Consider the following 15,732-nt stretch of genomic DNA (forward strand, 5'->3'; position numbering starts at 1 on the left):
TTTTCCTGTGGTCATGTATGGATGTGAGAGTTGGACTGTGGAGAAAGCTGAGCGCCGAAGAATTGGTGCTTTTGAACTGTGGTGTTGGAGAAGACTCTTGAGAGTCCCTTGGGCTGCAAGGAGATCAAACCAGTCCATTCTAAAGGAGATCAGTCATGGGTGTTCATTGGAAGGACTGATGCTGAAGCTGAAACTCCAGTACTTTGGCCACCTCATGCGAAGAGTTGACTCATTGGAAAAGACTCTGATGCTGGGAGGGATTGGGGGCAGGAGGAGAAGGGGACGACAGAGAATGAGATGGTTGGATGGCATCACTGACTCAATGGATGTGAGTCTCGATGAACTCTGGGAGTTGGTGATGGACAGGGAGGCCTGGCGTGTTGCGATTCTTGGGGTCGCAAAGAGTCGGACATGACTCAGCAACTGAACTGAAAGTGGGGAAGGTTGTGGTTCAGGGTGAAAGTCTGAGATGACCTGAAAACGTCTTATATGTTGCATAGTGTCCATTATGCACTGTGTGCACTACTATAGCAGGTTAAGGGACTTGGCATTCGCCCCTTAGGAAGATGTCCAGTGTGTCTTATGGTTTCAGAGTTGGGGTACTGGGTGTTGCAAATCATCTGTCCACATGAGCGTGGGTGTGTTCTGTTCATTTATCTGCTCATCTGCTTTTACCTGCATGTCACGCTCTTGGTTACATACTTGATGGTATGTCTCCAGATTTGTTTCATTTTCAGTGTTTCATTATTCTAGGTCTTTTGCATCTCCATATAAATTTTGGAATCAGCCTGTTTTTTTCCCAGCGAAACATGCTGGCAAATTTTTGATTGGGGCTTTGCATCAATTTAGGGGAGAACTGACAACTTTCTGATCCATGGAATAGTCATCTCTCTATTTGGGTTTTCTCTCACTAATCTTGGTGACATCTTACTGTAATTCAGGTTACAGGTCTTGTCCATGTTTTTAAAAATCAGGTTTATCCTTAGGTATTTTACATTTATGCTTTATTATTACTGTTTTTTTTAGAGCTTTGCGTTTGTTTTTTCCCCCAAAGATTTATTACCTCGTTCCTTGTCTGTGGTGGATCTTTGTTGCTGTGCACAGGCTTTTCTCTGGTCGTGGGCAGGGACTGCTCTTGGTTGTGACGCACAGGCTTCTTACTGTGCTGACTTTTCTTGTTTCGGAGCATGGGCTCTAGGCGTGCAGGCTTCAGTAGTTGTGGTGCTCGGGCTTAGTTGCTCCTTGGCGTGTGGTTCTTCCTGGACCAGGATCCAACCTGTGTCCCCTGAATTGGCAGGCAGATTCTTAACCATTGGACCAGCAGGGCAGTCCGAGCCTTGGGCTTTAAAAAACTGTATTTACTTATTTGGCTGCGCAGGGTCTTAGTTGTGGCATGTGAGATCTAGTTCCCTGACCAGGGATTAAACTTGGTCCCTAAGAGCAGGGAATCTTAGCCACTGGACCGCCACAGAAGTTCTGAATTTTGATTGTTTGTTGCCATTGCGTGGAAATACCTCTGACTTTTGTATATTGACCATGATCCTGAAGAGAGCAGGTGCTTGGAAAAGCCCCGGACTACTCCTGAGGTTTCCCTCTCCGAGGCAGAGAGAGGTGTTGGCTCCAGGGAATTAATGGTATCTACTGCATTTCCCAGACTGAATAGGGTCTAAAAAAGTGACAGAAAGGGCCCCTCTCCCTAGGAGCTAGCCCTAATGGTGGCTGTAGCCAGCTCTGGGCCCCACTGAGGAGGGCTCTGTGTGCTCCTTGGTGCCCAAAGGTCTTTCCATATGATGTTTGCTTATTTTGCAAGTTCTCCTGTGGGAGTGTTTCTCGACATCCATGAGCTGTGAATTTCTGTGACCCCAGTTTAAATATAAAGGTTTCATACCAGAGTGAGCTCCTGGTAGTCATGTGGGTGCAAAGAATGACAGCAGAGGTGACACTGACAATATTTGGCAAGCTACAACTGACAGCTGCCGGGGAGGCTGAGATTTGGCTGGTTCCCTGGCTTGAGCCTGTGTGCCCATTGCACTGGACATCTAACCTCACAAAGGAGGGAAACTCATGCTGTCTCTGTGACCTTGGGAGAGTTCCTGAACGTTCTTGAGCCTTAGTTTTTGGGTCTGTAAAACGAGGCAGCCCCTTTTTGCCTGGGCCGTGTAAGCCTTTTAGAGCTGATCCCTGGGTAAAACTTCTAGTTGCCCTGTGGCAGATGAAGTTTATCCATCCTTGGGCACCTCATGTCCCCAGCTTCATGAGGGCAAACTCTGCCCTGCCTGTAATAGTGGGTGGTTTTCTTGGGGTCTGTGTTTAGGTGTGGGGACTGGAGAGGGGAGAGGTCACCTCGGAAGAGGGAGATGTGGTGACCTTGGACAAGTTCCTGAATATCACATATGTCAGATCCCTTAGCTGTCAAATGGGAATGATTTTGTAACTTAACCCTGAAACTGTCCAGGGGATTCAAAGAGGTAACTGAATTTTAACGTAGTACCTGGAACTCACTACTGAACATCTATTAAATGCTAGTATGTCTGTTTTTGCTGTTAATGTCATTACTATTATAATCACAACCTTGAGCCGTTTTTTGTGTGTTCAGTATGTTGGCTTGTGGTTGTGTACCACCTATTGTCTCTATCCATATTGTTTAAGATGGGATCTTTCGTGTCTGAGATCTTCGTGTTGACTGGTTAGTGCACCATACTGGGTCATACAGACAGAGACTGATAGAAATTGATTTCTTCAGCTTGCCCTCCTGTGGAAGGGTGCAGTCACAGAGCTCTGGCTGAAATCTAGAATTTTGCTGTGTAATTCCAGGGATTGGAGACATTTAAAATTGTCACTATGTACCAGTAACTTTTTTTGGAAACTCAATGTTTCTTCCTCTGTTCTTTGTTTTAGGTTGGCCAGCACGTTGACAGAAGTTGCCTTTTGACATAGCTCCCACCATGGCCGGCTGGTAGGACCGCTGTCCCATGCCCAGAAGCCAGGTGAGTGCAAGGTATCTCGCATCTGTGGAATGGAGGCTGGCTTACCCCATAGGCCCATTCAGGTCCTTGGACATTGACACAGCACTGCTTCGGAAGCTGATGGCCACCTCCTAGCGAGGGAAGAAGGCCGGCACCTCGGGTTTTGCACATTGGGAGATCTCCTCGGGGCTGCCCAGGCCCTGCCTTCTCCGGATGGCCTTTTGCTCTCTTCTTATGTCTCACAGGTCACTTGTTTGAAAAGCCCAGGCCGCAGTAGAATGAGCCGTCCTCTGTGAGGATCAGGGGCAGAGCATAATCCTGGCCAGGTGGCCTTTGCCCTCTGGCCATTCCTGTGGTTTTCCAATGCCACGATTAGAGTTTATCCTTAACCACCCGTGCTTGGAGCGCATTGACCTTCCTGCACTCTGCGTCTGTGGGGAAACTGAGCCATCCCCCCCACTGCTTTGGGGTCTCAGGTGGAGACTGTCCAGGGCTTTTAGGACCCAACAGGACCGAGCCCAGAGCCGGGTAGTATTTTGTCTGTTACTATCAGGGTCTGGCTAGTGATGTTTTGGGCCAGGGCTACTTAACTGGAGAAGGTAGGACTGAAAGACGTCTTAGAAGATGAAGACACCTTGGAGACCTCCTCCTGGGTCAGTGAGCCGCTTCCTCTTGTAGGCCGGCCGGCGGGTGACTTTCCGAGGGGTGTATGCCCTTGAAACAGTGGCACAACCGCATGGGGCGAGACCTGGCTGCAGGGACACCTCTGCTGGGTGAGCAGGACATGTGACAAGGGTTGGGTGTTGGTTTGTGAGGTTTCAGCTCTTACCTACATAGAGCAACAAAGTATGGGAATGGTCAAGTAATCCTGGGGTCAGGAAAACATTTCCAGAATGCTTCCCCAGCAAAAATAAATTTTCCTGGTGTTTAAAAATTTTTAATTGAGATAATTTGTATATCATCTAATTCACCCGTGTGTAGTATACAATTCAGTGGTGTTTCGTGTGTTCAGGAGTTGTGCAGATGTCACCTTTGTGTAGTTAGGGAACACTTTCCTCACCCCCCAAAAAACCCCATACCTATTAGCAGTCCATCTCCAGTCCCTCTTCCTCAGCCCCCAGCAGCCACTCCTCTCCTTTATATCTCTGAATTTGCCTGTTCTGGACATTTCTTATCAATGGAGTCAGTCTATATGACCTTGTGCGTCTCACTTCTCATACTTAGCATGTTTTCAGGGTTCAGGGTTCGTCCACTCTGTAGCGTGAGTCAGTGCTTCGTCTGTTTTTGTGGGTGAGCGTATTCGATTGCATGGCTCGACTCCGTTTTGTTTATCTATTATCATCTGGGATAAATTTGGGCTATCCCCACCTCTTGGTAACTATGACAGTGCTGTGAAGATTTATGCATGCAGATTTGTGGAGGTGTGCTTTGAGGTCCTCTGGACGTGCACCTTGGAGTGGAATTGTTGGATCACGAGTCTAATATTCTGAGGAAATGCCAGACTGTTGTCATGGCAGCTGCACCATTTTACACCCCCATCCTACCCCCCCAGCCCTACCCAGGGACCCTATAGCTCTGGTGAAAATGTCTCAAAGAGTCTGTGCCGTTTCTTAGAGCTAGTTGAGGATCATTGGTGTTAATGGTGCTCGTTACCTGGTGCTGGTGGCAGCGTGCAGTAGGCTGGCCACCTAGAAAGTGGGTTTGGCCCATGGTTGTCAGCAGGCTTTCTTTGAACGTTAGCATTTAAAATTCATGGTACTTTATGTCTAGAAAAGGTCTCACTGCAGCCCAGGGTGAGGTGAGTGACCATCACTTGTCTAGTAGCCTAGGGCATTGTCTGAAGGCAGAGGGCTGGCTCAGGATTCTTTGAGGTCCTAGGCTGGATGACCTCATACCTGTCTGGCCCTTTGTTTTGTTTTGTTTTCAATTTTGACCATGGTTCGGCATGTAGGATCTTGGTTCGCTGACCAGGGATTGAACCTGCACTCTGCAGTGCAAGTGCACCATCTCAAACACTGGACTGCCAGGAAAGTCCCTGCCTGGCACCTTGTTTCCTGGGAAGCACATGGTCCGAGCAATAAGTTCTTGGTGAGAGAATGAATGAAAGAAAACTCCTCCTTTCCTATCACAGGGCCAGCAAGGAAGACATAGCCATAGCATTAGAAAGCAGTCAGGTTGGGGATCTGGGAGGGAATTTCTGGAAGCCACCTCAGGTGTTCCCTGTGGTCCTGCCTCTCTGTACCTGCTGTGTGAAGGGCTTGATGGGAAAATACGGTCTGCAGATGGCGGTGGCCGGTGATGGTCAATGTCAAACAGGCAAAAGCACCCTTGAGCAATTATTTTTAAAAAATGTATAAATACATCAGCTTGTGTACTTTTGGTCATGGGTGTAAGTCAGCCGAACAGATTGATTGATTGATTGTTCCACTTTCCACTGAACCGTGGCCTGTGGTCAGCTGGGGTCTTCTCAATCCTGCTGCCTGGGACTCAGTGGGCATGGAGAAAGAGCAAGGCGGGAGAGGGGCCGCGTCCTGGAGAGTCTTCCGACACGCACACAGCCCGCACACCACAGCCCGCGTTGTACGTGGTTGTCAGTGTGCACACTGAGGGTCGGTCTGCTTGCCTGGGCTCATGGAATCGGTGTCTACCCTTGGCTTCTGCCAGTCAGGTGTCTTGTCGTTTGGCAGCTGCAGACACTGCTCGTGTGCCCAGAGACTGGCCTCATGCTTGGTGTTAAGGACCAGAACGGGTACGACGTGCAGAAAAACAAACAGGGAAAAGCAAATGCAGATGACCTGTAAGCGAGGCAGGAAAGAGACTCAAGTTTTTCCCAGTACTGGGAATAGTGCTCACTGGAGCTTCCCTAGGACGCTTCTGACCCTTGGTCTCGAGAGGTGGAGACTGTTCTCTTGGTGGGAACCGGGCACCACCGTATATTGCGTTGGGAGGTTCGCAACACCTCAGAGAGGGATTTGCTCCAGTGAGTTCACTTCTCAAAAAGGATCCTGAAGATACTGTCAAAAGTAAGGATTGTGGCTGGGCTGTTCTCTACAACATTCTGAAGTAGCAATCTGGAACTCACCTAGCTGTTTGTCAGTTGGGGCCAGGACTGATGGGGCTGGGTCTGCCAGCGGGGCGGAGCTGAGCCCCTGAGGGAAAGAAGGGATGGCTTCATGTCACTGTGATGGGATTTCTAGGGTGAATTAAGTAGAAACAATAACAAACTGAAGGGTAGATGTATTGTACTCACTTTCATTCCCCATGATAAAAGGTTAGGGGTGGGATGGAGACATAATGTGTATTTGTTTTTATTTTATTTTTTAGAATGGATATACAAACCATAGATGAACTACATGGTCACCTCCAGAGGCATGATGAAAAGAGGATAGGATTATTGGGAGACTCCTCCAGGTTTCCTTTCTGTGTCGCACCAGATGCTTGTTTTATATAATTAGAAAATAAAGTTATGTCATGTTGGGGGAGAGGAACCCCTAAAAGCCATACGCAAAAGCAAGCTGAAATGAATCTAGGTACATACCAGTTGTTACTCAAGTGGGTAATTTAACCTCTCAGAGGATTTATTTTACATGGCTTTAAAGCATTGTAGTTTTGGAGACTTCCTGGTGGTCCAGCGTTAACAATCCTCCTGCCAAGGCAGGGGACACATGCAGCAGGATGACTTAAGTCCATGCACCTCAACCACTGATGCCTGTGTGCCTGGAGTCCATGCTTTGCCACCGGAGAAGGGCCGCGTGCAACAGCAAAGACCCTGTGCGGCCATAAATAAATACAATTGGAAAAATGGTAGTTTTTGATCACAAGGTACGAGATAATGCCATAAAGGTAAGAATTAGGAAAAAATCTTTAACTGCTTTTAGGAATCATATTTTTGGTTTCAGGTCAACAATGCCAGTAGTCTTATTATTATATATTGTAGGAGAAAACAAGTTGATCGATGTCTTTAAGAACCAAAATTGGGAATTCCCTGGCTGTCCAGTGGTTAGGACTCCGTGCCTCCATTGCAGGGGGCCCAGGTTTGATCCCTGGTCAGGAAACTAGAATCCCACTAGCCCTGTGGTGTGGTCAAAAAAAAAATTTTTTTTTTTTTTTTAAGGACAAAAGACATGTAAGTGAAAGATCAAAGCACTTAAGTGAAAATGTTTTAATTCTGAATTTGCATTGGCAATGTCCCAGTTGTGAAAGATCCTGCCAGGGTTGTATCAGAAGGACCCACAGGACCCCCCTGGCCCCCACTCCCGGCCAAGGATGGGGCAAGGGAATGTGAATGAAAATTAGTTCCCTGGGTTGGAGCATCAAATGTGTTTAAAAAAAAAATCCAGGGTTTGTATTGATGATTAGAGGAAAGGAAGAAACTCATGAGTGCCCTTCAAAAAGTGTTAGGGAATCAACTCATTTTGAAAAATTGGTAGAGTGAAGAAAAGCATTTATTTCTACAGCTGAACTTGCAAGGAACAAAATAGTGGGTGAGGGCTACTTTCCCTCAAAGGTAGATTCGAGCTGCCAGAATTTTCCAGTACGCTCTACTCATACTGTCTGATGTGGTACCTGGAATATTGTGATTGAGAAAGTCAAATTTTAGTTTTATTTGATTTAAGTCTTTTTAAATAGCCACATGTGGCTAACAGACAGTGTAGCTATTGACGCTCTGGCTAATGAGTATGGAACATGAAATTATAAGTTCATACACTTGCAGACACCTAATAAAATGGTGGGTCTAGACAGTGGTCCTCAGTAGCTGCCAGCCCTCCACCCCCACCCCCAAGGAAGGGTGCATGTGCTTTCAGAGGGATGTATGCTTGATTTGGCCTCAAAATCTAGTTTATAGGAAACTGGGGGTGTGTTCCTGGTGTGTATCTCTGGTGACTCAGATGGTGAAGAATCTGCCTGCAGTGCAAGAGAACTGGGTTCGATCCCTGGGTTGGGAAGATCCCCTGGAGAAGGGAATGGCTCTCCACTCAGTTTTCTTGCCTGAAGAATTCCATGGACAGAGAAGTTGAGCAGGCTACAGTCCATGGGGCCACAAAAAGTCAGATATGACTGGGTGACTGACAACTTTTCACACTTTCTGTTATACCACAAGGAGGCCCCTTGCAAAGCCCAGTCAAGGGAAATGGGACAGATGACCTGATTTCTTCAACATATGATTGAAAAGAATGCAATGGGGGAACCTGTGTATTTTAGACAAGTGTGACTTTGACAAAGATTGAGGAGTAATTGTTTAATTGTTGATGGTATGATCATGGAATTGTGATTTTGTGTCCTGTAGTGATAAATACTGTTCATTCATAAATACATGTTGAATGGTATTTGCTTCTTAAAGAGCCTAGGAGACGTGAGGTGGGTGAAAGACTGTGGTTGGTTGTCTGATGACCGTGGGATCTGGGTGGTGGGCATGTGCAATTTATGCAGCTTCTTTGGGCATGGTTGCAGTTTTCCATAAAATAATTTATTTTCCATAAAATAAATTTGGAAGATGAGTGTAACCCAGGCCTTCCTTCAGGGAGCTTTATGATGCATGTCACCCAGAGCAGGAAAAGTACCACTTATGAAAGTGAGGATGGTGGCTGCTTGTCGTTGGTTTAAGTTCAAGCAGAAGCCCTTCAGCAGAGGTCTGGCATTGCTGTGGGGGTGTGACAGTGGCCCATCAGCGGTGCAGCTTCCTGGTGAAGCATTCTTACTTCTGTAATAGCAGCACTGACCGTACCTTCGTGGAGCCGTGTTAGTGATAGAGTGGGTGTGTTCCCATTTCACAGGTGAGGAAGGTGAGGGGTGGAGGTGAGCCGGGTGTTCTGGGCTCGGCCTGGTGGAGGGTGGCGCTGGTAGCCCTGGCTGTTCTGTGCGCACCTCCCCCTGCCGCCCCCAGAACCCAGAGCGCATCGATCACTGCGTGTGCTGCTTCACTTCAGTACCCTGATGCCGCGATGTCCCATATGTTGTTTTCTGACACAAATTAATATATTATTCATTAGAAATCAATCTCACCTCTCCATTGGTGGTGTCTGTCCAGAGCAGCCATAGCCAATTAGTCTGGATAAAGTAGGTAGTTAGCTGGTCTTCAACGTGACTTTGTCTTATAAAAAAAGAAGTGCTTTATAAATTTGAGCCATAAGTGTGGTCCAGGGTTTATGACAGCTCCAGTGTGGGAGGGGCCTCTGCCCTATGTCTCAGCCTGCTGTGTTCACAGCCCGCCCCATACATCTGTGTGTGTCCCCAGGGGCTTCCTCGGACTGTGCTGCTACGGATGGCAGGCCTTTTGTTGGAGCCCTCAGTCAGCCCCTGGTCCGTGGTAGAAACTAAGCAAGTGTTAGGGTGAATGAGTGAGTGACGTGTCTGTGAGTCTGAGGCGCTGACACAAGCCCAGTGTGGGGCCAGTGACAGGCCTGACTTAAATTCTGCTCTACACTGGTGGCCTGTGTGACCGCTGCCCTTGGAGGTCTTGGCTTCTCACAGAGTTGGTTCCCTTTTGGTAAATTGTCCCATTTGTGTCCCATGTGGTCCCACTCTGGATCACGGGCTTGCTGCGGCCTCCTTGGCTGCTGTGAGAAGCTGATGAGGGACTACACTCCAGTGGACAGTGGCTCTTGGGTTGTTGGCGATCTTGTTACACAAAGGAGTCTTTCCTTGAGGACCATTTTCAAGTCCTGTTGGGATCAGAGTAAGCCTGCTTTTCCCTTTTAGTAGTTAAGCAGCTCTAGAGGCGCTGTGGCTCTTGAGGTTAAGATTATTTTGTTTTTGTTTTCCTGCCTTAATAAGATAATGTTCACATAACATGAAATTCACCATTTTAACCCTTTTAAAGTGTACATTGGCATTTAATATAGTCATAATATTGTGCAGCTATCACCTCTAATTCTAGAACATTTTCATCACCCCAGAGAGAAACCTGTATGTATTAGCCTCTACTCCCCCACCTCTGTGCCCCCATTCCCTAACAACCGTTAGTCTACTTTCTGTCTCTAGATTTTTTTTTCTTTGTCTCTAGATTTGCATGGTTCTGGGCATCTCAGAAAAATGGAATCATATACTGCGTGAGCTTTTGTGTCTGCTAAACATGCTAAATACTTACTGTGTTCTCACGGTTCATCTGCATTGTGACAGGGATCAGAAATTTATTCCTTCTTATGTCTGAATAATATTCCATTGTATGGATATACCACATTTTGTTGATTCACCCACTGGTGAACATTTGGGTTGTTCTTGGTGGTGGTTGTGAATAGTTCTGCTTTTTAACACTTGTATACAATTTTTTTTTTTTTTAATGAACACATCTCTTGGATATATCTAGGAGTAGAATTGTTGGGTCATAAGGGTAATTCTGTATTTATCTGTATTTAACTTTTCAAGGAGCTGCCAGACTTTTCCACATCACAGCAACATTTTACATTCCCACCAACAGTTTATGGTGGTTCCAGTTTCTTTATGTCCTCAACAGCACTTATTTTCCTTTTTTTTCTCTAAATAGCCATCCTAATGGGTGAGAGCTGGTTTTGATTTGCGTCTCCCTAATGATTGGTGATGCTGAATATCTTTTCATGTGCTTATCAGCCATTTGTATGTCATCTTTGGAGGAATGTCTTTTCAAATCTTTTGCCTGTTTTTTTGAATTGGGTTTCTTGCTAAATTCTAATAGTTTTTTATATATTCTGGACATGAGACCATTATTAGAGATATGATTTGAAATATTTTTTCCCCACTCTGTTGATTTTTTTCACAATCTTCTGCACAAAAGAATTTAAATAAATTTGATGAAGTCTAATTTATTTTTTTCCTTTGTTGATATGGAGCTTTTGGTGTATCTAAGCATTTCTTGCCAAATTGAGGGTCCTGATTTTACCCTTATATACTCTTCTTCTAAGAGTTTTATAGGTTTAGCTTTTAATCTTTAGGTCTTTGGCCAATTTTGAGTTGGTTTTTCATGTATGGTATGAAGTAAGCGTTTTGTTTTATTAATTAATTTTACTTATGTTTTGGCTGCTCTGGGTCGTCGTTGCTGTGCATGGCCTTTCTCAAGTTGCGGCGAGTGGAGGCTGCTCCTTAGCACAGTGTGCGGGCCTCTCGTTGCGGTGATTTCTCTTGTTGCCAAGCCCGGGCTCTGAACTGTGTGGGCTTAAGTAGTTGTGACTCCCATGGTCTAGAACGAGGACTCAGTGGTTGCAGCTCACTGGCCTAGTGCTCTTGTGTCCTGTGGGATCTTCCTGGACCAGAGATCGAACCTGTACTCCCTGCACTGACAGGCGGATTTTTAACCACAGGGCTACCAGGGAAGTCCCTGTTTTGCTTGGTTTTGATCATTTTATTTTCTATTGACATGAAGAGTTTGGGACTTATTTAATGAGGGAGGGTAGCGCCATAGTTGGGAGCACTGAAAGTACTTTTTCCTGTCTGTTTAACAAGTATGTATTGAACACCTATTCTGTCCTGGGCCCTGGGCTAGTATCACCGAACAGAGAGACAGTCTGTGTTCTTGTGGGGGTTGAAAGGAGGGGGACACAGATGGAGAGATGAGTAATTAGCATGTCTAGTGGTGATGAGGTGGGAAAGGGAGTAGAGACCCCCCGAGTCACGTATGTGGGGGGAGATCATGTCACTTTGCTGTTTCTGCTGAAGGAGAGAATGCTGTACAGAGATTCCGGGAAGGACCTAGCAGGAAGGACAGAGGCCCTGAGGTGGGAGTAAACTTGGCTTTCAGAGGAGCAGCTGGGATGTCTGAGTGGCTGGAGCTGAAAGAATGGGGTCGAGGGGTAGGGGGTACGTGAGAGGGGTGGTAGTAGACAGGTCAGAGGGGCTCTCAGGGCCTTGGCTGAGGCGAGATCTTGCTTTTGCCTTGAGTAGCATGTTGTACAAAATGACCACTCATGTGATATCCTTTAGGTCAGCCTAGCTATTTCTTGGAGGTTGTGATAGGTGTCTGTACCCAGAACAACCCTCTGCCCAAGGGGGAGATTTCTACTTACAGGATGGAGGAGAGAAGGAAGATTACTGTTCCAGCTCTCGCAGCTGTGCAGGAAGTGCTGGAGGAACTGTTCATCAGTAGGAACTGTTTCTTAGGCCCATGGGCTTCATTGAGACCAGAAACTTATTTAGTCCTAGACGTAGGTTTCCCTGCTGGCTCTGATCCTTCTGGGGCTGCCGGCCCTGCTGCCGCAGGATGCGTGTGGGGAGGAGCTGACAAGGGAGCCCGGGCAGGGCCTCCAGGCCCATGTCACCACATTGCTGGGTGCGCGTTTGGTTCTCCCTCTTTCCACTCCCATCTCCTCCTGAGGATGCAGAAGGCTTTTCTGGCCCTTCCTGGGAATTTCTGTGTAAAACCTCCTGCCATTTCCAGCTCGGTGGAGCTGGTGGTCAGGGCTGCTTTCTCAGCCAGGTCCTGAGGGAGGCAGCCCTGGAAGGGTTAAGGCCTCCCATTTGGTGATGTGACACCCGCTGGGCACATTGCAGATGGCAGGGAATTGGCAGGCGTAACCCTTTGTGGGCTGAGGAGGCTCAGTGACACATCTCTCAGTGACGTCCTGCGCCAGAGGGCCCCTGGCCACCGGTTCCCTGTGCGTATTTAATATCGTTCACATCCCCCTCACAGGTAGCGTCTTTATTTCCGTGTCGCCTTCTCTTCTGGTAACGTTTGTTTCTCTCTCTGGGGTTGCACTTGGGCTTCGGGTGCAGGCCCCAGCTATCAGAGGCTCAGAAACCCCTGTGGGGCCACTTGCAGGTGGGTGGTGTTGGGTAGTTACTGAGCACTTCTGAGAACAGAAACACAAAATCCAAGCCCCCTTCTCCAGAGTGAGCCCGGGGTGCTATCAAGTTTTAAAAACATTTGCTGCTGTCTCTCCCCCTCTTAAAGCATGGTCAGTTTAGGTGTGGTTTGTCCTGCCTGCTGTATGCTTGAACGTGGACATGTGGACAGGCTTTCCTCTACTGTTACTGGGAAGGGATACTCAGGCCAAGGCATGAGACTGAGGTGCAGACTGACTTCAGTGGTATCTGCGTGGCCTGGCTGGTCCGTGGTGGTCCCTGTTTTCAGAAGTTTCAAGAGATGGTCTGTGTCTGGGAAAGATAAAAACATACTCCCCACCTACCCCAGCTTACCCGACGGGACCTGTGCTTTCTCTGGCTGCCCCTCCCCGTGACTCCAGGGAGGGAGGAAGATGTTGCGGTCTGGAGACTCGGCTGTCCCAGGCCTGGCCCTGTGTGTCTCCAGGGTGAGTCTGAGTGGCTGGGCAGGCCACCAGAGGGCTGGCTGTTACTGTGGCATTGCCCCATTGAAGTCAGTGACCATCGATTTTTCTGGAGATGACTGGTCCCCAAACCTGCTCTGTTCCCTCAAGCAGTACTGGGGTGAGGTGCTGCCACCATCTTTCTCCAGGTCTGCGTGGCGTTGGCCTTTAGGAATCCGAAGACCTTTGAGGTTTTATTTGTAAAATGTTGGTGGTTGCTACCTGAGTATATTAAAATTTCTGCTTTCCGGATTAATTTTATTAAATATATCCCAAAAAAGCATTATTTCAGAAGCTGCATTTACATGTCCTCTACCTTAAAAAGGCTTCCCTGGTAGCTCAGCTGGTGAAGAATCTGCCTGCAATGCAGGAGACTCCAGTTCGATTCCTGGGTCAGGAAGATCTCCTGAAGGAAGGGATAGGCTACCCACTCGTGTTCTTGGGCTTCCCTGGTGGCTTAGACAGTAAAGAATCCACTTGCAATGAGAGAGACCTGGGTTCCATCCCTGGGTTGGGAAGATCCCCTGGAGGAGGGCATCACAACCCAAAACTAATCAGATTGTAAATGTGTGTTTATTTGTAACTGTAAGAGCCCAGGGTGTTTTATATATGGCTTTTTTCTCTTTCCAGTGTTAACAGTCTGCATATCTACATATCTGAGTGGTTATTGCACCAAGGGCTGAAGGTGACCTGATAGGACGGCTGCCTTGGTCTGACTGTGCCTTGCATGATGCCTGAGTGGTGATGGCCGTATATTTGATGTGTCATTATCATTTCAGATGGACGTAGTGTCTGGGCACGCTTGGCATGAAAGAAGTGCCCTGTTAGGAGGAGACTAAGATGCTCCTGAACTTAACCTTCACCTTTCACTCCCTAATCTGAGTTGAATCCCGCATTCTTAAATGTTGTCTCTTCCCTGAAGGGTTAGGTAGAGCACACCTCTGGGGACTAGGGTCAGAGAGTCCCCTGTGGAGAGCGTCGGTACTCAGATTGATTAGTTTGATGGAGTGACTGGAGGCACTTGATTGAAATTGCGTGCGCACTCAGGCCTTTGGGAGCACACTCTGTGCTCTCAGCACTTCCTCCCCTGTCCTTCAGGATCTAATGAAAGGTTCCAGCCCTCCTCACGCTCACAGGCTGGTGGCTGGCCAGGACCTCCCCCCCATCCCCAGTCCCAGACACCGCAGCCTGGGAGGCCCAGTCACCACTGCTAGCATGTAAGTGGCCTTACTGTCATGGGGGGATGTTTTCTCCTTCTAAGCAACCTCATGCCTTTAAAAAGTTGTTAAAAGTTTTGATCCCCTTTTATTTGGTTTCATGTACCTACTTGGGAGATGGGTTTTCACGTGCCTATATATTTCTGCCACTTCACCTTTTCTGCTCCCATTGCTTTCTCCTCTTCCATCTCTGCAACTCCAGATTCTGCTCATGGGGCCTACCTCTAATGAAACATTTCTAGATACTCCCCCTCCTGCTCCGGACCAGCAGAGCGGATTTCTTTTCCATTGTTGGCTTGTAACAAAATGATGATAGACACATGTATCTCACAGTCCTTACTGGGTCTTTGCTCTCATGAAGGCCAGTGATCCCCAAAGTGCTGCTCCTGCCTTCCACAGAGGTGGGACCCCCAGGTCACTGGCCCCTTGAGGTCACTGACTGGCACAGAATCAGTGTTTGACATCCATGTCCTGGATCAGACAGGCTGTGAACTAGGAGAAGGGTATCCCTGGTTGCTAGTAACTGACCAGGCTCCTCAGTACTGCCGAAGTTCCCTTCCAGGTTCAGGCATCACTCAGATATTAACAGCAGTAAACAGCAGTTGGTTCTTTGCCTTCTTTGGAAGTTTAAATTACTGTGTGCACAAAGTAGTAAAAATGAGCGTGGTTGCAGGTGCTAGTGATTTTTAAAACGCTCTCTTGTTCTACCCAGGTGTGAAAGTATTTGTCTCAGAGGAAGTGTGGGTTGAAGTGGTGGAGGTGTGCAGGGGTCTACACAGGGCCCTGCAGGGATTTTGCACGGCTTGTGGGCTCCTTCACTTGCTTCAGAAGTTGGTGGTTCTGGACCCTGTGTCTCATCTCATTTTCAGAATGGTTTTCCTTCCCGACAGTTGGTTCTGGAGCCCAGTGGACAGTGATCACGCATAAGAACTGCTGTTCTTTTGCTCATAAATGAATTACACAGAAAAGAAAGACCTTTTCTAAGATGATTGGATAAGATTTGGAAGTGGGAGGAAGGGATGAAAACTGTACAGACATGAGTGTGTGTAGGGGCACGTGTCTGAGTGTGGGTACACACGTGTGTATTTGTGTGACGCAAGGTTGCTTGGTGTTCAGCTAGCCTGGTGTATTGGATTTTGGGGAACAGGGAGGTATCTGCTGACACCCCGGTTTCCTGAGCCCCTCCTCTGCCAGTAAGTAGGGTGTCCATCAAGTAGGGTCAGATGCTCCCACGTCTGGAGCACCACGTGTTCATCTCTTTTATGCCCTTCTCTCTGCATACCCAGAGACTAGGCACCGCTGGCCACCGTTAGAGGC

The 15,732-nt window shown here is 47.6% G+C and overlaps 1 protein-coding gene across 6 annotated transcripts in view; it reads left to right on the forward strand.

Moving 5' to 3' along the window:
- The window catches only part of GATAD2A (GATA zinc finger domain containing 2A), a 96,502-nt gene that overhangs the window by 36,263 nt on the left and 44,507 nt on the right, over positions 1-15,732 (forward strand). For all 6 annotated transcript variants that reach the window (XM_070373416.1, XM_005910427.3, XM_070373418.1 and 3 more), the window contains one exon: positions 2,899-2,987. In XM_070373416.1, coding sequence (XP_070229517.1) covers positions 2,973-2,987 — 15 coding nt within the window. In that variant the 5' untranslated portion in view covers positions 2,899-2,972. The remainder of the gene's footprint in view (positions 1-2,898; positions 2,988-15,732) is intronic.

This window comes from Bos mutus, chromosome 7 (assembly GCF_027580195.1).
Source record: "Bos mutus isolate GX-2022 chromosome 7, NWIPB_WYAK_1.1, whole genome shotgun sequence".
Taxonomy (NCBI): domain Eukaryota; kingdom Metazoa; phylum Chordata; class Mammalia; order Artiodactyla; family Bovidae; genus Bos; species Bos mutus.